Here is a 19,567-nt window from a genome sequence, read left to right as displayed (position 1 = left end):
TCTCTGAGAATAATATAAACATCTGTCGCTTGCCTTCGACTTTGATACAGTCTAGGTTTTGACGCACTTACATTTTTGGTCAGGTGATATGAAAACTTTAGCGAATTATTGCACAATATATCGTAATACCAGGCACGCTGTAACTGGCATTTATTTCTCTACTTTGAAGTATTGTAATCAATGAAAAAACCTCAAAATACCACAATGTTTCTCAACAAAAAACCTCAAAATACCACAATGTTTCTCAACAAAAAACCTAACTAAAAATTACCTGTTATACTTGCTAATTAATATTGTCACTAGTCAATGAACACGTAGAAACACGGCCACACAGAGAAATCATACAAATAATCTGAAGAAGCATTTCTCGGATTCCGAAGTACGATACAATAAGTGTTATTTAATTTGGTTACCAATTAAATATTTTGTAATCTTAACTGATACACATCTTTTATTTTGATACTCGTTATTTTTACTTATCACAAAATAAAATTATAGATTTTGATTTCTAACACTCAAATAGTTTTGAGTAAACAACGTTCGTAAAATGTGAAACAAAATTCACAATATCTTTTAACGAAATACTTTTTAATAATTCTCGGTTGAAAAAAAAAAAGCAGACAATTGCCGTCCCCTTGTGAAAACCGGATCCATGTTGGCCACAAAATAGATATCGATATTTAGCGAGTATATGTAGTGATCCTATATTGATAAAGCAAGGTTTCTACAGGCAAATAAGAAAATGGCGTGCAACTATAAAGTGCGTATGTGTGATGCTTGTGGTTAATGCCCTTGATATCAGTGTGGATGCATCGGTTGAAAACCAAAGGTTAAAATAGCATGAAAAGTTGATCGCAAACAGCTGCAGAGCAAATCAAAGACATGGAGAAAGAAAACAGGAAAGTCTGATTAAGCTCTTAGATTGGAGAGTGATGAAGATGAAATGTCTAGCGATACTTCTAAGAATACCTTTTATTTTGTGACACCTACAAAACGACACAGATCATCTGAGAACTCAGTTCTGAAAGCTAGGCTTTGAAGGCATTTTTGTAGTACTCCCACAGAGCGCGAGAACAATGTTTATTGATTTGAACAGTTATGAGTATCGAATCCACAGCTACATCGAACTTTCTAAATGAAGAAGCCCGACGGAAGTCTTCGAGTTTCAGTGAACAATGGACTGCTTGCGTTTTGTAATAGAGATATTTATATATCTAAGTATTTTTACATAGAGGTTTTCTGTTGTGAATATTACTTATTGACGTTGATATTAGTGTGAAAGAAGTACCAATGAAGAGGATCGTCAGGGTGTTGCAGAGTCTGGTGAACCTAAGATTGAGTGGACTAAGACAGTGGTGAGCTTTCTGTCAATATAAGTATATTAACAAAATAACTTTTAATCATGTAGAAAGCTATGTGTTGAGGTGATGGATGAGGTATTCTACTAAATCACTGTTCTACAAGAACAACAGAGTGAATCTAACACCCGCCCACGAGGTACCATCCCCAGTAAACCCTGCTCCACTATAAAACCAATTTTAAAAACACCTGCTATTGGCTAAGAGTCCAAAGGAGAAAGGGATATTTCACCTTTACAGGTCCATATGATCGACACTAAATGGACTCCTTCCTGCATTTAAGGGAATGGTTAAAGAATGGATGTATTACTTTTCTAAACATTTTCAGAAGTTATTCTCTTACATGGATTGATTTAAGACAGACAGAACACTGCTTGATTCCGAAATGATATGGTTCAATATCTGACTTAATAAGAGTATATGAAGAAGAACAGCATCACAGTTGTAATAATTAACAGGAATACTGCCAACATGCCCTGGTCTGGTCGTTCAAGCAAGTTTACCCCGAAAGCAGACCGCAAGATGCTAAAAGAGGTCTCCAAAGACCCTAACATGTCATCACGGGATCTACAGCAGGCTCTCGCTACTGTTGATGTGAAAGTGCTTGCCTCTACAATCAGAAAGAGACTGGGAGGTGTGCAAGGAGGAATTCTTTGCTCTCTAAGAAAAACAATAAGGCTAGACTGAAGTTTGCCAGAGAGAATGTAGACAAAGACCAGGACTTTTGGAATAATGTTCTTTAGACAGATGAGTCCAAAATTGAATTATTTGGACACCAGAACAGAGGACATGTTTGGCGTAAACCAAATACAGCATTCTAGGAAAAGAACCTCATACCAACTGTGAAGCATGGAGGTGGAAGTGGGAAGTGTCATAGTTTGGGGCTGCTTTGCTCCAGCAGGTCCTGGAGAGCTCACAATCATAGAATCCAGGAGGACTTTCGAAACGTCGTCCTCTACACTTGTATCTTACAACAGGCATTTGCTATCCATTCTACAATGTTTCATCATGATAATTGTTATTCTCACTATATAACGCCACAAAGTTTTAATCTTTACATCTTAAACGTCAACAAAGTTGTTATAAGATTCACAAAATAATTCGTGAAGATTCACAATATAAAGGATTATAACACTTGAGGTGAACAACATTGTTTATTTCAATAAATTGAGACACAAATAAACTTTTAAGAATTCTGCAAATTGTATTTTTAACATTTACAGCAAAATAAGAATCACATCATCCTTAAGCAATTAGCTCAAATACCTAGTGACAATAATGATAATTTAACCAAAACAAACTAAACACATAGAAAGTAAAATACTAAACAAAATACTGTATATATTTATATAAAAGCGCAGTTTATAAGGAGACTACATGTTATTCAGTGTTGGTGACTGTTGTCTAGCATAAAGGTTTCTTTTATTTTATTTAAGAATGTCAGGCCAGTGTTGGCCTTGCAAAGTAGAGTAAAATATGAAAACTTCAGCTCATTTCCTATGGGATAAGGCTTTAGTTTGACACTGTTCAGTCAAGAGAAATAATAGTTGTTTTACTGATATCCATGGATATAGGAATGTTTTTTTTTATTGTTCTTTTACCATGATGTTTGAGTTCGGTCCTTTTTCATCTATATGAAAGGCTGGTCATTGCTGTTTTCCTGGTGTGGTGTGTTAGATGTATATATATTTTTAAATATGTGTTTAATTTACAATCCAGGAATAAAAACAAATCCAGTCGTTATATTAAGCTTATATTTAGATATTTATCATTTTCACAGTTATGTTAAAGGCATCCTAACTGTCTTTATATACGAGAGCTTTTGGATAGTTCAGTTGGTAGAACATTGTTCATGTTAATTAAACGTTTTGGGTTGAATTTTTAGTCTTGAGTTTCTTCATTTATTGACTATGTCCCTCACTACAAAGTGTTTGGATAGATGAGCTTATTGATTTAGAAAACGAATTAAGTAATTGTAATGAAGATGTATATGTGAGTCTCTTTAGACTCTTAAGGTTTGTTCTCTTGTAACTCAAACAACCCAGTAATTTTCAGCAGAGATACCATGAAGTTTCACATTAATAGTTGAAAATCCTTGTGAGAAAAAGGACAGATAGAGACTGTTTGTACTCTTTGACATCTCAGTTGGTAAATCATTGACTTTCTTATATAAGGGTCCAAAGTTCAAGTTGTATTCAAGGATCTTTATTTAACTCATTGACATTTCTACCCTAAAATAATATTTACTAGAAAATATAATTTCGGTGATTCATAATGTGAATTAATATATATTTTTATTTTTGGGTGAGTACTTATGAGTATGTATATATATTGATATTGATTTTTGTCTTAATTTGTTACGTACTATTTATCATTTTTATAGTATCTTTCTGGCACAGCGTATTCTCAAGATTCAAAACTCTAGAAATCGGGTTTCGCTAACCGTGGTGAGTAGAGTGCAGCTAGCCCATTGTGTAGCTCGTAATTTCCATACGTTTCCTTCAAATGAACCGAATAATGAAAAGGACCAGATGCATATATGAAGAAACTACCTTTTAGTTTTCTTTTTAATCGCCACTTACATGGTTCATAGATTGCAGCTTCTTACATTGGTATTAATTCAGCAATTTGTTTTAATGATCCAGTAAACCTTCTTGCGAAAATTATAATATAAACTATTTCTCACGATTTCTGCTCTAGTTAATTGATGTCTCTAGAGAAATTAAGTTTTAACCTTAAGATTGAACACAAAAAAATATCTGAAGAATAATTTGCAATACCCAAATCTCTTACAAAATCATTACATATACTTTGTGTGAAAAGTTTTGGTTTACCAAACGTTTCGTATAGAAAACGATCGCTATCCTCATTTCTACTGACATCAGATTCGCAATCAGATGAAACCAAATCAGAGATTTTTAGTTGTGCAACAAGTCCATGAGGAACAGATTTTAAAGCAGACTGAGATTCGAGTGTTGCATCCTTGCATTTTTCACGAATAAAAGTAAAAATCATCATGGTTTCTAGGCTCTCGTCCGACTACTGGAATTGCAAAAGGCAAAGACTTTCCTTACTTTTTAAATTTAAGCAATCGAATGTGTACAGTTGAAATTTCTTTTTTTTCCAACACTTAAAAAAATTAAAACCTTGATTTATACTAGTGGGTAAACCAAAATACACAACCTAGAAAACTATGGAATATATACACTGCTGGTCGAAATCTTAAAGCCAATGAACATAAAGAAAAAATATGCGTTTTGTTTTGCTAGACTCAACCCTTATTTGAGTAGAGCTTCGAAAGATGAAAATAAGAAAAGGGAAAATAAAAATAAAAACCTTTTTAGCATTTAATAGGGAAAATGTGAACAATATGAAATTAGTCTAAATACTAGCTGATCAAAAGTTTAAGACCATACCAAAAAGCAGTCCTAAACAGGGTAGGAAATGCGCAACAAGAGGTCTCAGTAGTGAGTTGCATGGCCGTCATTGCGAATAACTTCAAACATTCGCTTTGGCATGGTCGATATAAGCGTTTGCAGAAGGCTGGCTGAAATGTTATTCCAAGTAATGAAGATGGCTTCACGAAGATCATGCACTGTTTGGATTTGACGTCCATTTCTATAGACTTCCTTTGTCATCCACTACCAAACATTTCTACCTTTCACGATATCCTTATCGTGCCAGTAACGTTGGATGCCATCTGGACCATCCAGGTTAATTTTTTTTTTCATCAGAGAACAAACCTTTTTCAACTGTTCTATGTTTCATGTTTGGTGCTTCTCAGCAAAGTTTAATCGAGTTGTTTTGTGGTGTGAAAGGAGGCGTGGCCTTTGAAGACATTTACGGTTTTTAAAGCCTTTCTCTCGTAGATGCCGGCTTATTGTTCTTGAGCTGCATTCTGCGTCCGTAAGAGTTTTCATCTGGTTCGACGATTTGTACCAAACATCATTGTTTATCCTAATCGTTTAAACTAATGTCACATACAGCTAAAAATCCCTTCAATTAGGTTAATTTTGTAGAACTTAGTAAATTAGTTCTTATGATTTTTCAATTAACAGCCGATAATACCTATTCACTGAAATGATTCTTTCGAAAACTTGTCCCTAGAAATTACTAATCTACTTTGTTTCGTGTAACTAATAATTATTTATCTGTTGGTCCTTTCACTTATAGTTTTGCTGCTCTGAATCAGCCGTCTATACTCTGAATGATAAAAATTCAATGCAGTTCACACTTGCTCTATGGTGAAGCTGTAGTAAATATTTTGGACTGATAGCTCAAGTACGTAGGTATGTGCAAACTTTTCGATACATTAGTTGAAAAACTAAGCTCACGTCTTTAATTTTTGCACCAAATGAGACTCCTAATTCTAGTTTGAAGATAGCTATCATTGTTCAGAATGTGAAGAAATCTGTAAAATTAATATGTTTTCTATCAAATAAAGTTTGTTAACTTTTGGTGCAAATGTTGCATATTAGGTGTCCTCTAAAGAATTGCCTTGAATTTAATATGTGATGTAAAGTCTAGTAGTGCATATTAACAGAAAAATAAATGACAGTTCAGTTCCCTCACATTACGAGATAAGAAGATGCAAAATCGCTAAACTATCACTCCTATTAATAACATACAGTGTATCCTACAGCAGGTTTTGGACATACGACTTACTACTGTGTGTCCTACTTATCGCATCATGACAGTAATATCTTCTAATATATTATCTTATAATGAGGGGAACGTCTAAGGCTTATGTTGAGTGTAAAAAAAATTCGCATCAGAGTTTAGTTAGAATCAACTAATTAGTGAGAGATATAAAAATCTAGACTGAGTAACTTTGCCATGAAGTGTGTGTAGTGAAAAAATTCTAACGTGAAATTATCACACTATGCGTTGTAATGACTTTGTAGAGAAAATATACATTGTCTTGTCAGTTGTAGTCTCAGGTAACTGAATCAGTCTGAGAGGACTTTGACCAAAAGAAAACAGAATTATTTAAAGCTATGAATATTTAACAGTATAGTAATTATTTAAACTGAAACTGGAACTCTGATAACCAACAATGCAACAAACACGTGTTATATTATTTTAACATAAGAGAACAGTATGCTACTTCTTTATTGTTGAAATGTATCGCCAAGAAGTAACAGACACCTACTGTAAATAATGTGGCTTTGTTATAAGAAACTGATACCATTTACTTTCGATTATTTTATTCTTTAAAGAATTAAACTTATGGAGAGCATAATACAATAAAAGCTTGATATTGTTTATTACTCCTTTCATGATTACTTAAACACTTACTGGGAGAAGTTATATCATACATATCTTCAAAAGTAGATATAAAATCTATGCATTGTAAATATTCATCGTATTTGGTTATGTTGGTATTAACAACATTAGAAGAATTTTCTTGATAGTCCGCATAACCCGTTATCTTAAACATATCCAATACTTTAAATAAATTAGAAAATAAATTTTTGCCACGATACAGTTATTAGCTTATTTGCATATCTCCAAGTATTCTAGACCAAAGTACCTATTTTTATCCATTACCTTCTTCCGTCATTAAAAGAGAACTAGGTACATGTTGAACTGTCAATTTTCAATAAGAACCTACAATTTTCTACCAAAGTTTAACATATTTTGACTCGTTTTGCCTCTAAACATTGGGTTAACATGTATTTTACAAATAGTCTGCTGGTCCCCTCTCGTCTTACACTGCTAAAGTAGGGACGGTTAGCTCAGATGTAGCTTTCCTCGAAATTCAAAACAAACCAGACAAAACAAATCTAATGTTAGATACAGATAATTTCAGTGTAAATGTTAATTTAGTTGGACGAAACAGAAAAAGCTCTATTTGTTAAAATGTTGGTCACACAGACATTAACAATAAACAAGTGAGACGAATCTTTATGTGAGGCAGTACAGTGACCGCAAACCGTTTCTATTAAAACTGAGAATTTCAAAAAAATTTAAATTGTATAGTTAACAAAAGAATAAAGGACCAGAAACCTGTTATTTTAGATTTTGAGATATCTTATGAATAATTTAATTCATGTAAAAACATTAAACTTTAATACATATATTTCACATATTCCAACCAAATTTTTGTTTATGTATTTTACTCATTGGATTAAATCAATAACAGAATCTTTCTTTCATTTAAAAATTTGGGCATTGAAAAATATATTTAAATATATCTATATATATATATATATTAAATTTTCCAGTGAGTATGAGTTATGGCTAGGGGTTTAGGCGCGAAATTCAGGGGCTCGATGACCCAAGGTTGATAAAGAGCAGATTATACATTGTATAACTTGTAATTAAAATCCAAAATATATATTTTAAGTCTAATATAATCAAAACCGACAAATACATCATTGAAAATGGATAGTGGGGCTATTATTAGTTACAATAAGTCAAATGTGTCTATCAAACACGAAAGTCAACAGATGTGTTTATTTTATTTTATAAATTTCGTATAGGATAGTGAATCATAACAGTGGCAGCTAGATTATCCCCATAATATTTGTAACCACTTGTATAAGTCCAAAAAGAAAGAAAAATATGAAACCAGCATTTCAGATAATATCTTTAATTTCCTGTGACATTTCAACCATTATGCCTAAACGGAAAAGTAACAATATTCTCAGATAATTAAATAATAACGAAACCAGAATGCTGTATTATGTGATGTTTCTTTTACTTCATGGAAAGCAGTAAAACTCTGAGTAGAGGTCTCACCAAGAATAGCGCCCAGAACTGTCTTTTGAAATAACGTATTGTTGTGTACTCTGTTTTCAATAGTTTAATTCAAACGTGTCGTTTGTTAGAGGGTGACTTGGCATATCGTAGTTAACATAAAACGTGTAGTCTATCAAATCATTTGTGATATATGTAGGGACACATATACAGGAGAAGCCGAAAGATTTTCGCATACGCGCACCTCAGAACACATCATTGCGTTATATATGTGTACTACCAACACAAAACGACAAATTTGTTTGTTTGTTTTGGAATTTCGCACAAAGCTACTCGAGGGCTATCTGTGCTAGCCGTCCCTAATTTAGTAGTGTAAGACTAGAGGGAAGGCAGCTAGTCATCACCACCCACCGCCAACTCTTGGGCTCTCTTTTACCAACGAATAGTGGGATTGACCGTCACATTATACACCCCCACGGCTGGGAGGGCGAGCATGTTTAGCGCGACGCGGGTGCGAACCCGCGACCCTCGGATTACGAGTCGCACGCCTTACGCGCTTGGCCATGCCAGGCCTAAAACGACAAAAGGAAAAATCTATTTATACAGTTACAATCAATTTTCTCTGTTGTTATATATCAAAGTACGTATATCAGTTTTCGTTTACTTTATACTCAAATATTGTGTGATAGTAGAAAAAGTTTATTCTCAAGTTGAGGTCATTTACAGCCATATGACTTATGAACGAAGGTACGTAAGATAATCTGAGTAGAAAGTATTTTTAAAAAATGTAGACAAACCGTCATGTATTATATTTGTATGAAAGTTAGTTTAATATTTAGACTTCAGTATTTTTATTTCCTTTATGTTATCCATAAATATAAAAGTATATCGAGTTGTCAACTTTACTGATAATTTATAGTAACAGAATACAAATTGTAAGATGGACTATACTGCTATTCATTTACGAGTTTAAGCATTTAAACCATCAAAAAATTAGACTCTGTATACATTGTGGTAACACACATAATATTTGTATAAACGTGCTGTGTAGTTATTAAGTGGAAAACGTATACGCAATACAGGTGAAGTGAAGAAAAAGTGTGATTGGCTGCTGTTCATTTCTTCGCATTATATAACCGCGTAACGGCAGATATAATACAATAACTTGTTATTCCTAAAATAAATTGTTTAATTTCGAAGTCTAAGATAAAGAAAAGTCAGTTTAAGCGGAGAAGAGGGTGCAAGGGAAGACGTTGAAAGTTAAACTCTCAGAAATTTCTCAGAATTATTTGATATCAATACTATAATTTGTAGTAATTTTGATTTAATAACATAAGAATAACTAGACATAGTAAGGTTGGTTAATAAAAGTAAGACACTCACAGTCTAATCCTAGAGTTTAGTCGTGTATATTTGACTTAAGTATATTTTACCTTACTGGTAAATCGTTAAACAGGTTAAATACAAAATAAAAATTAGTTCTTTTGTCACTCCTGGTTTTAAAAATTAACTTCTTTATTTGAACCTAGATCCAGCAGTTTAAGTTCAGCTTATAATATAGATAGGTTATAATAAACTTTAGCTTGAATACGTTGTATTAATTCTGTTAATAATATTATTGATACATCAAAGGCTAGTTATTGTAACTTCTGATAAATTTTAATTCTATATGTTATTTAGTTAGTGTAAAGACAAAATAGTGGTGAAAAAGACACTGATATAATAGGTTATTATCTGTAACAGCGTTGACAATAGGCTTATTGTATTCGATACTGAGTATTTTGTCAAGCTACAGATATAAATGTAATGGTTAAAACCAGTATCGGAACTGAGCGTTCACAGTTGCTCAGATGTAATGTTGCAACGAGTGGGTTTTATTTGAGTCGCATGTACTTTAAAAGAAGCTCATAAATAAGATGTGCAATTTGTATGTAAGTTGGAGGAAAAGTTTGAGGATATCAATTAAAGTAAGAGCAATAGATAAATTGAAGAGTAGACTGTGAGAAATGATAGCAGAATATCAAACAAAGCTTAAGCTTTTACATGCTAGGAATATAACAGCTAAGAATAAGTTTCAGGAAGCTATAAAGAGTAATGCTAGGACTAAAAGTCATTCTTGTAACAAGCCTGTGTGTCCCACTCACAACACCAAATAGGTTGTTCATGACAAGTGTTTGTATATACATCTGATACGTACGATCTCAGAAAAACATACTTTCTAATATTAGTTTGTGAACCGTGGCGCTACGATGTCACTGTTTCTACCTCACTATACATGTACATATACACACTATATTAACAAACTCTGAGGTACTATATTTTGACATAAATTGTGCATAAAATAAAATTTGTTGTACTTGTGTTTTTCAGATTGAATTTTGTCAGTACGTTCAATGTTCTACATGAAACTTCGTCCTTTAACAGTCATTTCCAACAAGTATGTTGGTTTTACGTCCACTGTATACCTTGTACTTCAAAGAGATAGTATTTTAAAGTTAAATATTGTGTATCCCATAAAACATTTTGCATGAGAATTGACAATAAACTGGCTCAGTGAGTGAATATTTACCTTTTTTGTTTATGGTTCACTTTATTTTAATGTTATCCGTTAAAATAATATTAGTTCTCTCAATACTTCTTTTCTATACCAAAAATGAATGGGTAAGTTCGTTATTCCTTATACTTTCCTCACTTTTGACATCAGAGAAGCAGCATGTGTAGCATCCAGTGTGAAAACCATCAGAATTTTCTTAACTCATAAATGAATGCAAATGTTGCTTTGACAGAAATGATTAAGATTTATTAAAGAGCAAAAAAAAAAACACTAATGGACATTTTCTGACAAAAACAAAAGGAAAATAAAAATTCAAGCTATTTTCTAACTAAAATATTTTAAAATATCAAAGGTAGAGCTTAAACCTTTCAAATAGTGCCACAGATATTTGGATCCCTGATCTAACACTAATCTGCAATTGAAATAAGTCGTTCATAACATTTCTTCTACAATCATGACTAAACACAAATTACTGGAGAAATAAATCATTAAATATTGTATTAGGTGGAGGTTTATGTAAGAATCTAAAAATTAAATTACTTTCTTTAATTGTCAGAATAAAAAGGTTTATACTTATACTTCTTAATAGTATAAATACATACTGTGTTCTTGTGTGGATTAGGATTCTTCAACAGTAAATGTCTGTGCCTTGTTTACCATAAGTTAAAGAACAAATGAACGGCACGCACTTCACTTGTTTTCAAAATAATATATATATATTCGTAACAAGTTGAACGTATGTACACCAAATTCTTCATACTATAGAGATTATAGGATATAATAAACACTACGTACTGTGTTTTCATCTTGTCAAGAATCCACTTAGGTCTATTAATTTACTTTAGAATTTCACTTGACAAGCCGAACTGTATTCTCTATTACTATCGCAAAATTATACAAATATAGTTCACTTACTTCATCGTTGAGTTGCGATGATTGTGTCATATCATTTTAAACTTGTTTTTTCCTTTATTTTCTTTTGTATGTCCAAGAATCGTCTGTCTATTTGACAAGGCCCATGGAAGGTAGTTCAATTACTATAGATCTTTCTTTGACGGAACAAACCATTATTCTTTTTTTTTTCCTACTACTGTTAGTTTTCTGTAACATATTAATCGTTAGGCCTATATTACCAGAAAATTAATTTTTAGTGGACAGGTGCAAGGAGACTAATCATTCAATTAACACTTATTAATCGGAAAACTACAGATATTTGACAAGGAACGTTTATAGAGTCCTAACATTACAAATCGTTAACTTCAATTAATTAACTTGATACGTTAGTATTTATAGGAAGACATTCTACACCTTCAGTAGTAAAAGCTTTTTGGTAAGCCTATTATCTGTTAGTGGACTCCCATGTAAATAAATGCACACACACAATTGAATTGATCAATTCGAATATTGAAACTACAGATTATGAATTTATTAAAACTATCTTAAGTAAAGCTCCATTATTTTATATTTTTAGACTGATAAAATACATTTATTAATAAGAAAATGAGAAGTTTTAAGCAACAAACATTACATTAAAACTAATTTATGTATACAGGAACAGCGCACGTTTAAATAATGGATAGACATACTGAGGAAATTAATTGAACTAAAATTGTACTACAGTTTGCTGGCGAGACAGTTTACAAACAGAATACAACTCATTTAGTTCGAGGTAGTTGTTAAACAGGTAGAAGTATTTTGTCACCTGTCACATCAAATATCCTGTAAATTTTTCTTTAACTCTATCAGCTACGATAGGTCACGATGTATACATAAAGTCAGATGAAACTAGCGAAACTATCTTTAAAAAACAAACAAACCCACTATGTGTTAACAGTCGACAAGATACCTCGTTCAGTTACTATAGCAACATTCTAAATTAATATTGGTTGTCAGAGCAGGTGTTCACACAGAAAATATAATAACAGTTCCAAATTCTTGTAAAATCAGAAATTCAACGATAATACGTCATGCAAATCTACCATCAAGACCAGTCGAATGTTTACATTGTACAGAAATTCACTGTTTGAAATGGACAGCTGTAAACTGATACTCTGGGTAGCTTTGATGAATATAAAAGGAAACAACACCCAAGCTATCATTCATACCACACAATTAAATATAAACACAATATTAAATAAGATTAGAATGAAAGTTTTTGTTGCACTACTCCTGGTTGTTGTTGTAGCGTATGTTGCAGCCCATGGACCTCACCACAAAATGCAAGAAATGCTCTGTGGTAAGTTATAAATTTATTGTGTGAAATATCTATATTGATATACATATATTAAGTCCGTATTTTAGTAACTTAAAAGTTTCTACCTCAATCATTCTCTAACATACTCTTCTGTAATATTTATGATATTTTTTTCAACTATAGTAACATAGTTTATCATACAAGAAAGAAACACATATTCAAAGAGTACTTTTAGAACCTTACTCCTATAATCAATGTTGTAATTTAAAACACATTTCGTTAATAATTTTTTCCAAGCTGTGATCTATTATACTAAGGGCTGTTTTAAGATGTTTAAATATTTGAAATCACATCATATATTTTTAACAGAAAGTAACGATGAAAATGTCAAGACTGCTTTGAAAGATTGTTGGCAGAAAGCTAGTGAGGTAAGTTTAGTGATAAAGCTCTTGAAACCAAAAATTAAAATCTTACTGATGGACTTTAAAAAATCATAATAATATTGTAATACCCAAATTTTAATTATTTCACATTTTCAGACATAGTTTGTTGTTTATTATAACTAATATTTGGTTGCAACAACAAATCATATATGGTTAGTATAAAGCTGTTTCTTAATAAAATGAAATTTGCAACTGTTTTATCTATGTAGAAAACGTTATGATGTGTTATTTTTGAGCCTATGTCTGAATGGAAGCTTTTATTAGTTAATATCGATGTTGTAGGTTGTTTTAGGAATTAGAGCTAGAGATGTTTAAGAAAATTTACACCAAACCAAACAGTAAATTTTTGAAAAGCTATTACGTGTAATTATTTTATTATTCTGTACTTTTAATATTTAAATTTATACAAATGCTGAAGTTCCATTCTTCCTTTAAGCTAACATATATTATTATTATTGTATAAAATATTTGTTATAATTTATATAAAATCCAATGATAATTTTTAAATATTCACTGAATCAGTTTATGTTAATCTTGTATATGGTTAAATTCCGATACAATTTACTGTTTTATCATGTTCTAGTTTAATAATAAATTTGAAGAATGCAAAACAACACTTGGCGCTACTTCGGATGAAGATCTGTGTACAAAATGGGAAGACGTAAGTTCTGAAAAATAGTGTTAAGAATTTATGTTTTAGCTATCTCTACATTACAGTGATATATGTTGTTGATGTTTTTTTTCAATTAGTTAATCACATACTTTTTAATCAGCCAGTGTCTAATAATGTTACAAACAAAAAACTTGTTTTTCTTTCTTCTGTGAAAGTGGTTCTCTATCATAAAAAGATATTAAAAACTTCCTTACCAGATAGTACCACCTTAAATCAGATTATTTGATTCAACGTCTATACAATTTATTGTATTTCAGCTATTATTGCTATTATTATTGTTTCTATAGACAAAACGTTGGCTCAAAACACACACACACACATATTTATATATATTTAAATAATTATTGTTTATTATGGTAAATAATGCAGATGACATGCTGCTTAACCTCTTACATATCTATTAGATTGGTTTAATACATTGTTTCTACTTTCTTAAATATTAATATTTGGATGGCAAATAAAACTCAAAAACTTAAAACATTAAAAGCTTCTAATATAAATAGTTTTTTTTAAATTGTTTAAGAATCTACTTCAGTTTGTTGAGGAAACACTAGTAAGTTCATTGAATTACCTCTTTCAGGTAAATACATGTGCCCATGAAAGTCAAGTAAGTATAAAGCTTTTCCGTTCTACATTAAATTCGTCTATTCTTTATACAATATAGTTTTGTAACCTTAAACATAATTAATTAAGGTTTTATAGTATTTTATGCTCATCGCTTTCATAATAAAGTGAAAAGATTAAAATGTTTATGCATACATTTAAAACCAACCGTTACTACCCTAAGGGTTGGAATGTGTAGTATATTTTATAAATTAAGTTACCGAATTGTTATTGTATCTTTCATTACCTTTATATTAATTAATCATATATATTTTTGTTTAACAACACGCTTTGGAAAGAACTTACCAAATAAGAAAAGAAATTATTAGTATTTTGTTCAAAATCCATTTAAGGTATTTAGAATGAATTTGTAGAATTAATTTCAACACTGATATTATTTCTTTTTACATTATTGTGTGTATTATATTCTATTTAAAATCTTAAGTAGTGTATAAAAATTCAAACATGTATTTAGTTCAAAATATGTAATTAAAGTTTTACTTAATTTGTTGATATAGTTCTTTTTTGTAAGATGATATTTTAAACGTCTTCTTTAGGCTCACAAGGGCGGATATGGACAAGTAGCAGTAAGTATCAATAAGGATACTTTAAATGAAAACATTATTTAGCTCTTAGGCCAAGTCATTTACTTATGAATAACGTAACTGACTGGAGGTCTGAATCAGTAATATCATACGTAGCTCTTTCACCACCTCACATACTCTTAGGTGTTAGCGCATTGTAAGAGTGACAGTCAATCCTGGTGTTTTATTTAGAATAGCCTTTTCAGACGAAAAGTGCTACCTACTATTCTTCGTCCTTCTGCCTTGAAATTCGAAATTAAAACTACTTTGTATGAAATAAGTGTATATGATGAGTAAAGTGTCGTTTAGAAAAACAAATATATATTTAGGGTACAGACTTCTAAAACAATATAAACTTACATTTTCCCCGCTGGGAAAGTGGTAAATTTACGGATTTACAAATCTAAAATCAGGGGTTCGATTCCTCTCAGTGGACAAAGCAAATGTGGCTTTACTATATGAGAACACTCAAACACACACACACGCAAACTTATATAACAAATATATTATACAAATAAACCAAACCAGTCGGACTTGTTACTTTTGCTAACGATAATACTGTTTGTCTAATGAGATGCTAACAAAACTTTTGTTTGACGTAAGGAATGATTTTGCTTGCGTTATTTTGAATTTGAAAACAAATTATATTCAATAAAAAGACAGTAGTGTGTATTTAAAATAATAAAAAACAACACAACCTACCCACATAAAACATTAGTACATAGAGTTTTGAGTAAATGCGATGGCCATGCCAGGCATCAGAATGTCTGCTAGGTTTAATCTAAATGAATTAAACTTATTCCATAATACTTCATGTCCACCAAGTACTTGCAGTACAAAAGACACTTTAAGGCGAATGGTGTCATCATGAATGACAAACCAATCAACTTATTCGATGAAAAAAAAACACACCAAATACAGCAACATTCCCAAAACTTGGGTATCAGAGGTAAGTTTTAAAACTAAATGTCTATCAACAAAGGGTGAAATTAATTTACAGATAGAGCCTCAACATACTGCCTGAGATGAATATCTGAAGGATAACAGATCCACTTTTCAAATTCCCTTTGCTTTGGAATGCATACCACTGTCTACACCCACTATTTCTTAACGTATATGATAATGTCATGTATTCTTCCTTATGGGTATTTTCTATTTGAATAGCTTGAACCGCTAAATAATACGAAGGAGTGAATAGTGGTCAATGAGACTTTTTCTTTGTATTACCTGTCCGTTGTATATATTTTTTCCACATAGAGACCACAAAGCAGGTTCACTCCAACAGTATGTTTAATATCTTAGTGAAATTTGAAAAGTTTCCTACGCACGTGCGCACGTAAAAACGTTAATTTTAATTACATCGATACACATCTACAGTATCAAAACACTAACATACAAATAGAAACAAACAAACATTTCTACATTTATATAAGTACGTGTTCCAATATTTAAACTGTTAATTTAACAATTCAAGGTTACAGCATTTCAAAAAGAAATGCAGAAGCAGAGACGATTTTGATGGTTAAAAAATAAAACGTTACACATTTAATAATTATGTTGTAAAATCTAGTAAAAACCTCACACGTGTTACTTAATTAGAAAAAGTAACTCACGTTCAGTAGAATGTTTTATAAAAATTATCTGACACGTTTTTCCTGAAGTACATGAAAATAAGCGTCATATTTGTAAAAAGTCACAAGAAGTGGTTGTGAAAATTAGTGGTGGTTAGGACTAAGTGTAGCTCTATGGATAAATTACCGGACTGTGGATGTTCGTCCATAATGACGTTTTAAGATGAACGTCAAACATGTTATATGGTGAGACTAGAGTAACCCAACAATTGGCAGAAGCTGTTGTTGACTAGCTGCAACTTTCTAGTCCGTCACATAAAATACTATTCTAATAAACAAAAGTTATAAGTCCACTAATTTGAAACTTATATGAGTATATAGAAAATTTTAGTATTGAAATTCGTAAAGTATTTACTTTGCTTCTTCGTAAAATGAACCATTCTTTAATTTCTAAAATCACGTGATGAAAGTATATGACCTTGACTTTGTGAACATGGACGTAAATTAAAAATTATAGTTTAAACTGTTTTCTTCAGCTTATTATTATTAAGTTGCTTGCATGGCTTGGAGACTCTTGAAGACAAGTTTAATAATATATTACCGCTTTACTATCTAATAGTCGCCTCAACTGCAGAGCCTAAATTGTGTTTCAAAATTAACTTTAATTTTAGTTCAACCAGTTATTTATATGTGTAATAATCAATAATTTAATGTTTACATCTCATATTTTAGAGCTGTATAAACGAGGCGTACAATTCCTGGAAATCTGGTTAAAACTACTCGTTCAATGATTTTACTACTGGGACATTAGATCAACAACGACATCGTATTTCTTTATTTTATTTTAACAAATAGTATAATAAATTTAAGTCTACTGTAGTTTATGAAATTTCAATAAAACAATTTCTTCTTTGCTTTCACGTTTCTTGCCTCCTGTGTGTTCCGTTTCCAAAGAGATTTGAACTTGAAGATAATTTATTTGTTTTAACCGAAATACACATATAGAAATTAAAGAATTTAAGGTATTGTTAAAAGGTGAAAACTTATGTTTCATTAATGACCAGATTTCAAGGCAAATTACTATTGATGTGATTTCCAAGGTTTTATGTTTTCGACTTCTATAATCTAATACAGAACAAGTCAAACAATCTGTTTTTTCTCGCATTATTTCTCTGGTTTCTCAGCCTCCTTATCTAGAAGAGCTTTAGCTGGATTTTGGCTATCTACATATCTTCCTGGGTTTAATGTGATATCTTTTCTCAGCTTCCTTTGAATTCCTTGTTTAATGATTTGAACTGTTTATTTATGTATTTCGTAATTTCAAGATGTTACTGAATGGCTAGGATACAAAATCAATATAATAAAAATTAACATTGCACGTCACTAATTATATAGTGAACATATACATAGGAGATTTTTATAAAATGTATGTAAAGTACTGCGCAAAAGTATTAGGATAATATTTTTTTTCATTCTTTCTATTTTATGGAACTAGTTTTTCTACGCCATTACAAAATGTAAATTTCAACGCTATGGTAATGCTGCACTGACCCCTATTGACAACTGAACGAGCTAGGGTGATTCTAGTTATGATTATTTAGTATTCCCATACACTTGTACCATGGACATTTTTATAAAAGTACTGCTTGAATGAGCATACTAATCAAATTTAGGGTCTCAAATAACTGTTATGGTACCCCTTGAGGTGTCTTTACTATACAAAAAAAAGCCAGCATATGTAACCTGTACATGTTATAGGAAATCAATTTAATAGCACTGCACACATATACCTTGATACAGTTTTTAACATTATATATTAAGCTTTGATGCCACGACATTAGGGTCAGCTAATATAAATAGCCCTATTGTATCATTAAGAAAAATTCAACAAACAAAGAAATACACTTTTTCATCATTATCGAAATCTCAGAACACATTAGTTAATTGTTAAAATCTTCAGTATTATCTGATACATCACTTAAAACAAAGAATCATCATAGAATATTTTTTTTATTTAGTAATATTTTTGCCATGCTTAGACCCAGGAGGGTTAAGCACGAGCCAGTGGTTAACGTCTTTTACTGTGGCTCTACCTGTCCAACATTTGCATCCAGTTATCATCCAAAACAAGTGACGTTCCGAGTTTTGAGGTATTGGATGTGTTATAATAGTGATGATAAAATCCAGTTTTCGACGAGACGAAAATAGATCTTAAACCTAATAGTAGGAACGACTGCGAAAATATGATGGAAAATAAAATTATTAAACACAAGTGTCTACAACAAAGGTCTGTAAATGTCAGTACTACTCATATCAAACTTCCAATGCGATTTTAACATTTCATTCATAACGTAATTCAATAAATCTCGGACACATGATTTTTTTATCATCACATAAATTCCAGGAGTATAATCAAAGAACAACAATAAAATACATTTTAAAGTGTTAATTTTATTAGTATACTCTTAATTATAGTACTGAGTGGGGCCTTTTGGTTAATGTGCCGGAACAGGTATATGTGGATAAATTTTTCGTATTTTTTATTATCATCCAGTACAATTGACGCTCCGCACTTTGGAGCATTGAGTTCGCAGCTATTCGGTCAGATAAAATTGTTATTCAATTTGTATAATAGTCGAATGTCATGGACAGGAAGCGTAGACAGCCTTTGGGTAGTTTTGCCCCTTACTTTCCTTAAAAAAATAAAAAAATGATATGAAAACGGTACAGTTTACTCGAATAATTGTTATTTGTTTTTTTTATAAAACCAAATACAAAGTATGCCTTTCAATACACACACACACACATATATATTAAAATACATTGTAATAAATATAAGAATATATTGAATATATATAATTTTAAAAAAATTTACTTAAAATCTC

At 31.3% G+C, this 19,567-nt stretch overlaps 1 protein-coding gene across 1 annotated transcript; it reads left to right on the top strand.

Moving 5' to 3' along the window:
- The first annotated feature begins 12,692 nt into the window (after positions 1 to 12,692).
- Positions 12,693 to 17,602, top strand: LOC143258416 (uncharacterized). Its single transcript, XM_076517319.1, has 6 exons — positions 12,693 to 12,850; positions 13,178 to 13,236; positions 13,835 to 13,912; positions 14,505 to 14,531; positions 15,085 to 15,114; positions 17,415 to 17,602. Exons 1-6 carry the CDS (start codon positions 12,760 to 12,762, stop codon positions 17,454 to 17,456), a joined length of 327 nt encoding a protein of 108 aa, XP_076373434.1. The 5' UTR covers positions 12,693 to 12,759; the 3' UTR covers positions 17,457 to 17,602.
- The last annotated feature ends 1,965 nt before the right edge of the window (positions 17,603 to 19,567 follow it).

Source organism: Tachypleus tridentatus, chromosome 8, assembly GCF_004210375.1.
Source record: "Tachypleus tridentatus isolate NWPU-2018 chromosome 8, ASM421037v1, whole genome shotgun sequence".
NCBI classification, from domain to species: Eukaryota; Metazoa; Arthropoda; class Merostomata; order Xiphosura; family Limulidae; genus Tachypleus; species Tachypleus tridentatus.
Note: the sequence above shows the minus strand (reverse complement) of the source record. Positions and strands in the feature narration are given on the sequence as shown.

Excerpts from the sequence above, each read along its gene's own strand:
- LOC143258416 (XM_076517319.1), top strand. The coding sequence starts at position 12,760 with ATGAAAGTTTTTGTTGCACTACTCCTGGTTGTTGTTGTAGCGTATGTT. Across the intron at positions 13,237-13,834 it reads GTTGGCAGAAAGCTAGTGAG|TTTAATAATAAATTTGAAGA; the intron begins GTAAGTTTAGTG and ends ATCATGTTCTAG. Across the intron at positions 13,913-14,504 it reads TGTGTACAAAATGGGAAGAC|GTAAATACATGTGCCCATGA; the intron begins GTAAGTTCTGAA and ends TACCTCTTTCAG.